We start from the raw sequence: 8,699 nt of genomic DNA on the forward strand, positions 1-8,699 counted from the left end.
ACAGTCATTTTGCATTTGCTTATATAACCTTAAGTGCTCAGAAGAGGGGAAAAAAACCTGGGAAACCTTGAGGATCCTCAAAGGAAAAGAAGCTGTACCTTCAGATCCTCTTCTGCCAGAGCATGCAGAGATGAACGTTTCTCACTGATGGTCTGCAGGTCTGAACTAGTCTTTTCCTACCCCAAAATGAAGGATGCTAAATGACATTAAGAAACTGGTGATTTACCACAATCTCATGGAATACACCAAAAGTCTATGAAAATTAAACAACTAACTGACCTTAAACACACACCTCCATGCCTATTTTTTCATTGTTTTTTCTAATGAAATAACATAACGCCTTCCTAGTAAAGCCTGCCAGCAATGTGCGTACACAATAAAATCGAGGTTTGTGCCCAAGAAGGGCTCTGTCCCATCGGAACCACCTGGGTCTCGCTCCCACCTCCGCACTGTTTGTGCTCGAGGTGTGGGAATGGGAGCCGGGATGTGCACGGTCTGCTCCTAGGCTTGTGTCCACTTCCAAGAGGACATAGTTAAACCTACCCACCCCTGCCAGGTATGCCAGGACAGGCATGTGCAAAGAGCTGTGCTGACAATAACATCTTATTATTTTCCTGGGAAGATGACTTGCAGGACCGCTGCAAGACTCCACAAGCTGCAGCTTGGATGCTACTGCCTGCAGCTTAGATTGATTCCTATGCAGACATGAATATACCTCTTCAGCCATTTCCAAATAATCCTCCTCAATGAAGTTTATTTTTCTCCCATTTTTGATCTAATTCAGAGTCAATCGGCCTTCCCTTGGAAGGAGTTTCACCTAGGTAGCAGGACACCAAAGGCAAATTTAGGGGATTTTATGGCAGAATATTTGAAAAACATAGTGAAATGAGACTGGAAATATGCAAACAGAAATATCACCCTGCTTAACATCTCTTACTCAGAGGCATAGAAATACAAGTCCTCTGCTTTTTCAAATAATTTCCAGAATTTATATCATGTGAGAATAGAATTGCACTTAAAGGTCCTTCTTCCATTCCATTTCCGAGGGTTTTAATGAAAATCAATCACAGGGAAGCTTAGAAATCCTACACAATGACCAAAACCCAAGCAGATCACAGGAGCCTTCCCTTCAGCTAACAAGTTGACCACGCACTTGGGAGGATCGGGGAACAAAACCCTGGCCCAGGTTGCCCAGAGCGGTGGTAGATGCCCCATCCCTGGAAACATTCCAGGTCAGGTTGGACTGGCACTGAGCAACCTGATCGAGTTGAAGATGTCCCTGCTCATTGCAGGGAGGGTTGGATTAGATGACCTTAAATGGTCCCTTCCAACCCAAAGATTCTATAATTCTATGATATTTTCTATTCCTGGCTCCCCTACTACATTACACTGCTGGGACAATCCTCAGGGTCTCAGGACTAAATAATTCGATAATTGCAGCAGTCCAGCAGGTACGAAATATTTCCTTCCTCCCTAACTGCTTCCCTTTTGCTTCTTTGCTTCCAGGGCCCCTCTGCAGCATCTTGGTGAAGCGATTTGGCTGCAGGTTTGCTGTGATGCTGGGAGGCCTGCTCAGTGGAGTGGGCATGGTGTCCAGCTCCTTCTGCAAGTCCATCAGCCAGCTCTACTTAACAGCTGGGCTCATCACTGGTAAGCACCGAAGAACAGCAGGAAAACACAGCTGCTGTGCTTGACTTGAGAGATGGGAGATGGTGACAGTCCCGACTAAGTGCTCACATTTTTCCATTCAGCTGTGAAACAGGATACATCAAAAACCCCACAGCACAGCAAACATACAGCAGCTAGACTTGCCCTTCACACCCCTTTAACACACACCTCATCCAGCTGAGCCCACTGGAACGTGGTTCCCTCTGGAAAAAGCTACAGGTCTCCAGAGGGTGAAATGGAGAGCAAAGATGTCTGTTCTTTTTAGTAGCATCTCAGCCCTTTGTTTTTTAAAAAGGGAGGGGTTTTTTTTCCAATCTTGGAATGTAATGTGTTGGGGCAGCGTCCTTCCCAAGTTCCCTGGGCTTGTATTTCATCACTCCCAATCTGGGGAAATGTGGAGACATCTTTTTCTAGCAAAAGAATGTATTGGTTTTGAACAGAAGTAACAGATGAGAACTTTTCCTTTCCAAATATTTCCCTATGTGACTGATGTTCAACTCTTGTTTTTTTCTAAAACAGAGAAATTAATTTCTTCTGCCAAGTTACTTTGGGACCAGTCCTGCTGGATCTTGCAAGCTAGGCTGTGTCCACTGCATAGAGAAAAAAACAAGTAACTCCCTGAGCCCTGATGAAAGTGTCAGGAAAGCAGCACTGTTTGTTGCATGCAGTATAAAAGCCAAGCTTTTAATTAACAATTCTGTAACAATTTTAGGAATGGCAGCATGCCCCAAGAAATGTCAACTTGGATCAGTATATTTAGTATACCCAAGAACACAAGTAGTTTCATTTACACACAACATCTTCTTCATCCCTTGTGTGGGGTTTCTGAGTATTAATCACTGGGGGTTATACAGCCTGGCAGGCAAGAAGATGCTTCAGTAGTAGATGAGTCATCTATGGGTACACTCTAGATTTGGGCTCATTTCACCCTTTAAGAAAAGGCAGAGGGATCACGCACTGTCATTTTCTCTTTCATTCCTACCTTTAGGTCTGGGATCATGCTTCAGCTTCCAAGCAGGAGTGACTGTGCTGGGCTACTACTTTGTACGGTGGAGAAGTCTGGCCAACGCCATGGCATCCACTGGCGTCTCTCTCGGTTTCACGCTGTGGCCGCTGCTTTCTCAATACTTGCTGGATGAGATGGGCTGGAGAAACACTTTTCTTATCTTTGGAGGAATACTATTGAACTGTTGTGTTTGTGGAGCCATCATGAGACCAGTTCAGCTTGCATCAGGGTCATTACTACAGTCACTCAAGCCTGGAGAGGAGCCAGGGAGAAGAGCAGAAGAGGCACTGCTGGCCAATGGAGCATCTTCTCCCCACCCCAAGCTCCAGCAGCGAACCAGGACTGCATGCTTCCAGATGCTGCACAAGTACCTGGCTTTTGACATCTTCTGTCAAAATAAAGGCTACCAGATTTACACTATTGGAGTGACCTGGATGATGATGGGGTTTGCATTACCCCACATTTACCTTGTGCCTTACGCCATCCAGAATGGGGTGGAGGAACGCAGGGCAGCCCTCCTCATCTCCGTTATTGGGTTCATCAACATCTTCATACGCCCTTTGACAGGGCTGCTCTCAGGACACAAGATCTTCACAGGGAAACGCATCTACCTGTTCAGCCTGGCCGTGCTCCTCTGCGGGCTGAGCAATTTCATTTGTGTCATTTCAGCTGAGTTCAGTGTGCTCATCATCTACTGCGTCATCCTCAGTATAGCCATGAGTGGCATCGGGGCACTCACCTTCCAGGTGCTGATGGATGTGGTGGAGATGGACAGGTTCTCAAGTGCTCTAGGGCTCTTCACCATCCTGGAGAGTATCACTCTCCTCATTGGACCCCCTCTTACAGGTGAGAGAAGCCACTAAAGCAGGCCGAGGGAAAATTAGTTGTTCAGACACTGGTGACAAGTGTTTGGGAGCATAAAGACGACGAATGAGGGAGTTTCCAAACCCATGCAGGCAGATTTGTTATGCAAAGGGGGCAATATAAAATGGAGAGCCCCTTCTCACAGCTGAAGGAAGGTCATTTCTGCAGCCGTCCGAGTGTCACTGCAGCAACAGCAGACAATGAAAAAGTTACCCACTTGGTGGGCAGATTTAATAGGCATGGGAGTGAGGAGAGCTTTTTTCCAGTGAGTGGCAAGACAGAGAGGAATTACTGTGGTAGGATCTTGCTGTCTATGAACCATTTCACTGCTTTGCTAGTTTGCATTGTTTTATCTATGAAGTCTCAAGGAATTGTGAACATCCCATTAAACAAATTAATTGTAATCCGAATTATTACCAGCTCTACCTTATTCAAAAGCCTTACAGTAAAAGCTTCTGTTCACTCTGCTTTCAGAGTTCTAGAGTGTATTAATTTTTCTCTGGAGACAAGAAAGGAGCTAGTTATGGCCCCCAATCCAATAAATTATTCACAGATTTCACAGTTCACTGCAAATGCCACTAAGTGACCTGTCCAAGATGCTCCTGCAGCACAGCAGCAAATTCAAAAGACTAGTAACAGAATGTCTGTTCTAAGAATGGGATGATAATATGCACCATATTTCAGAGTATTCCCTGGCATTGGTGTGTCAGTCACTTTTCTCAAAGTGCAAAAAAGCTCTTTTCTTGGACATATCTGATAGGAGTGTCAGATGGGCAAAACAAAGTTCAGTAAAAGCAGCTCCATTTGTATTTGTAGTCCTAAAATCTGCTAAAGAAAAGTGCACTATGAAAAGAAACATCACCCATCTTTACTGAAGAATACAAGCAACAAACATTATTCCAGTATTTCCATATAAATAAGCAGCCTATGGAGAAGACATCATGTATTTGACCTGAGTATCATCTTTCCATCCCTAACATTAGTGTTACATTACTCATTCAATATATCACACTTCTAAATGTTTTATATTGAGGGCACTTCATGTTAGTCATAATGTTTGCTGTTCTGTGAATTTTCCTCTCCCTGATTACACACTATTAGAGACAAGTTTTGATTTTTGAGAGATTTCTCTATTTACGTGTTCTATTTTCTGACCTGGGATGTAATGGGGTCACTCATTACAAAATCCAGTGAGTGGCAGTGGCACAGGGTCCTCTGCTGAACAAACAAAATTGGGGTTGGGGAAAAGTTACAATTTCCTTCCTTTCCTGATTTTTCTGTGTATTGAGAAATACTTTATACAGAAGCAGAAACATCACCTGAATGGTGACTACAAAAAAAACAAAGAACCCCTAGAATCTAGAGAAGAGAACTTAACTCATCTGTGAATGCTTATCATTTGTATACGGCAGTTTGCTGAATTATTTAGGTTTAACATTTATGTAAATGTCACCTCGTTGCCTTTAGCATGCATCTTCTCTTTGACTAAGCTGTGGCTTCTATTTCAGGTCTCCTGGTGGACATAACTAGTGATTTCCACTATGTCTTCTACAACTCCAGCTTCTTCCTGATATCAGCTGCGTTGTTCATGGGGCTCAGCTTCTGCGCTCTGGAAAAAAAAAAAAATTTGAAAGAAGCTTCAAAAGTACCTTTGGATAATCCCTCCATATATCAATACAATGAAATGCCAACTGCACCACAGTCTGAAAGTCAATCCCCTCCAGCAGTCGTGTACGTCACAAGCATATGAAAAAAAAGAAAAGAAGAAAAAAAAGAGGAATATAAACAATTATGTGGCCTGTTCAAAGCTACACAAGGGCCAGCACTGATGGCAGATGAGAAAACAAGCATCTGCTTTCCACAACTGTCATCAGCCCTGCACTTCCACTCCTTGGGACTGTGTCAGATTCCACGTGAGCAATCCAGACCACAGGCTGAGCCCAGAACCCAGCGCCAGCCAAAGAGCTGAAGGACAGAGAGAACTGCGCTTTCCTAAAGCAAACCATGGGATAACAGCCATGGTAACCAGCGCTGACGGACAAAAGCTGTGTCAGTTCTATTGGTTTAAGGCAGTGCTTTTAAGAAGTCACTGGAATTTCACATGCACATTTCAGTTGGTAGCGCTGGACAATTCGTATTAAAGGTTATACACAACGGTAGTTCGTTGCCTCATCTGAACATGCAATTTTGGTGCAGACTTATATGAAATTTCCTGGTCACTTCCCATGTTGGGGGTGGCAAGACAAACACTTTCCACAGGAAATGTGTTATTATTTCCCACATCCCCAAATATTATATGGAGGCTGCTGCATGGGTTGCAGAACTCAGCCAAGTCTCTAGTAAGATAAAATATTTTCTCCTATGAGGTGTATATGTGTAAGTTCTTCATGCCAAGAACATTTTCAAAGCCTCAAAGGTTCAACTACAGAGGATCAAAAAGAAAAAAAACCCCAAACCTTAGAATGCCTCCTTTGTGTAACTAGTGATATCTCAAGTGCTTCTTGATATATCATAAAACAGGATTCATGGCCTGTGTGAATACACTTCTTTCCAGCATTAACTGGGACCCTTTTGGGGAGGGGGAAGAAGGAAGGTGTTACTACACCTGAGAATAAGTGTATGCATCATTATATAGGGCCAAATTCAAAGCCACTGTAGTTCCCCTTTGTGTAAATGAATTTAGTTCTTTAGTCTCAGACTCTCAGGCTTAATTACACCAGCATTCTCATTATAGAGAAGTTTGCACAAGCAAAACTTACATTTCTTATAAGCACAAGCATAACTTACAAAGAAATCTGTGGGGAAATGTATACTGAGAAGAGTCAGTGCTGCTGACTTTCTTATTCATACAGCCTTGACTTAAGTGGCTTTTCCTGCTACACTCTTGGGACTTCCACTTGTAATACTTAGATGAGAGCTGCATCAGTCTTCAGCCTCCCTTGGCATCAGCTTGAGTTGCAAACGTTTATATTCTGTATCATTCCTGATCTGACAGAAACCGATAGCTCACAAAGCACTGCAGATGAAGATTACTCAACACATTAGAACCGTCAGAAAGATAGAAGCATAAAATGGCAGTGAAATGGAAGAAGTAACAGCTTTCAACTCAACCGCACTGCTTATCTTGAGAACTGTTATATCAAATTCCTAGCTACAAAACATTAGAGCTGTGGGCTCCCCAGACAAAACAAACAAAACAAAACAAAAAAAACCCTCAGTAGATTAAACCACTGGAAAACTGACTCCAAGGTCTTCCAAGACTATAATGACTTCACAGCTGGCTTTTACAGTGGAAGAGGTATCAGCCCTTCAGAAGGGTTCCTGCTCCCACCACTCAATAGTATCTATATTTCAGTACTGCTCTAGGATTACTGAACCAGTAGGCTTTGCATTTCCTCATCAAACATATACTTAAGTAATATGGCTAGTGGGAGACATACAGATCTAATCTCTCATCACACGTGCTTATTAACTTGTGTAATGCTTACATGCTCCATAACTACAAAGTAAACAGGGACTAGTGTTTCTCAGCTTACTGAAACAATAACTGCTGTACGTTCCTAGGAAAAAGGTGGGACTTTCCCCCTCTCAAAAAAAACCCAAACCGATGAAAAGGGTCCAAGTCCCAAACCTCTTCAAGCTAATGAAAATAAAACATCTAAGCAGCTGAACAGATTGCCATTTTTTCTGTGTGTAATTCTTAAATTTTAAATTCTGTTCACCTTTCTACATTCCCTTTCTGTTTTCTTCCAGAAATACAGGGTCATGTTGTCCCAAACCCTCCCACCGTTACAAATGTCCTGGGCAAAACCAGGGAAGACATGGTGTAAGCTACAACCCATCAAAATTTATCGCAGGAAAACAAAGGTTAGTTGAAGGAGCAATAGAATGCACCTCCTGTGTGGAGCCGACTGCTCTATCTGCAATGATTTAGCTCTAGCTGGCTCATGAGCAAGCAAATGTATAGTCTAATGCATGCTTCAAAATACAGGGAGGGGGGAAAAAGGTAGTCACCAACTGAAGCTGACACACAGAGATCAGCTGTTCCTACACCATGGCAAAGAAATCTGTTTTGACTATTTCTTATCTGGGCACAGCAGTGCAAGATAATTTAGGACATAATGTTAGAGGAGTGCTTTATAGAACTGCTTTTTGACACTCCCAGACTCAACACCAGGGTCACTGGGACTTATTTGCAGAGGCAGAGAGATGTTTCTGGGGGTGAAAAAAAAAAAATTCACCACCCCATTATTTTAACTTTTCTCAACTTGTTGACTAAAAACTTCCTAGCAGCCTTACAGAATTTAAGGTGCCTGAAAACAGGGTTGTCTCCCTTGGTTACTTTCCACAGACCCTCCAGAAGTACTCCACAACCCACAGTCTGGAAACAAACCTTGGAGAGAGAGAAGAGGTAACATTTTAGGCTGTGTTTCCACAGGCAAATAAGATGTCTGAGCTCCCATAATAGCGAAAAATGCCCCCCTCCTTTCCTGTTCTACAGCTCTGCACTCCTGCCTCTATTTTCAACCTGAACTCCAAGCTGCCCTGAGCAGGAGCTTTGTAAAGCATAGTTGCAGGGACCCTGCATACTGAGCATGCTACAGTATAAAAAATATTCCCCCTCAGAACTTTCATGCAGGAGCAGTAATACTCAGTCCTTAAGAATCTTGAGGCCCAGAAGAAAAATAAAGCAATAAAAGTTCCTTTCATTAGTTTAAGGTTGCCCCATTACACAAGGCAAACTCAGCTTAATTATCACTACCCCCGATGCAGGTTTTTTTTAACACCTACAGACAGTAAAATAATCCTGGCTTTAATTACGCACAAACACTAATACTTCAGCCAGGTTAGAAACCTCTGAGAACCAGCAGAGCAGGAAAAGTTGACCAGAAATAAATGCCCCTTGCTCGTGCGGTCCCTTCTTACCCTTTCCTGCTCCCTTTATCTCTTAAAGTATCATTAACCTTGCAAACTAAGCATTTGAGCACCTTTCCTTACTGCAATGAAACATTCACCAGGAAGTTCACACTGAAATATTGCAAGATTGTTTAATAAAAACCCAAAGAAAGGTCATGGTAAACTTACACACTCTAAAACACCTCAGAAATGAACAATCACTTAAATTAAGAGCTTGGCATACTGTTTGCAGACCTGGCTAGTA

General features: G+C 42.9%; 1 protein-coding gene across 1 annotated transcript in view; it reads left to right on the top strand.

The window, feature by feature from the left end:
* Positions 1-5,288, top strand: part of SLC16A5 (solute carrier family 16 (monocarboxylate transporter), member 5) — an 8,274-nt gene extending 2,986 nt beyond the window's left edge. Inside the window, exons 2-4 of the mRNA XM_010291987.1 lie at positions 1,507-1,650; positions 2,657-3,520; positions 5,047-5,288. Of these exons, the coding sequence (XP_010290289.1) occupies positions 1,507-1,650; positions 2,657-3,520; positions 5,047-5,288 (1,250 nt within the window). The remainder of the gene's footprint in view (positions 1-1,506; positions 1,651-2,656; positions 3,521-5,046) is intronic.
* The last annotated feature ends 3,411 nt before the right edge of the window (positions 5,289-8,699 follow it).

The sequence above is a fragment of the Phaethon lepturus genome, unplaced genomic scaffold, assembly GCF_000687285.1.
Source record: "Phaethon lepturus isolate BGI_N335 unplaced genomic scaffold, ASM68728v1 scaffold45097, whole genome shotgun sequence".
NCBI lineage: Eukaryota > Metazoa > Chordata > Aves > Phaethontiformes > Phaethontidae > Phaethon > Phaethon lepturus.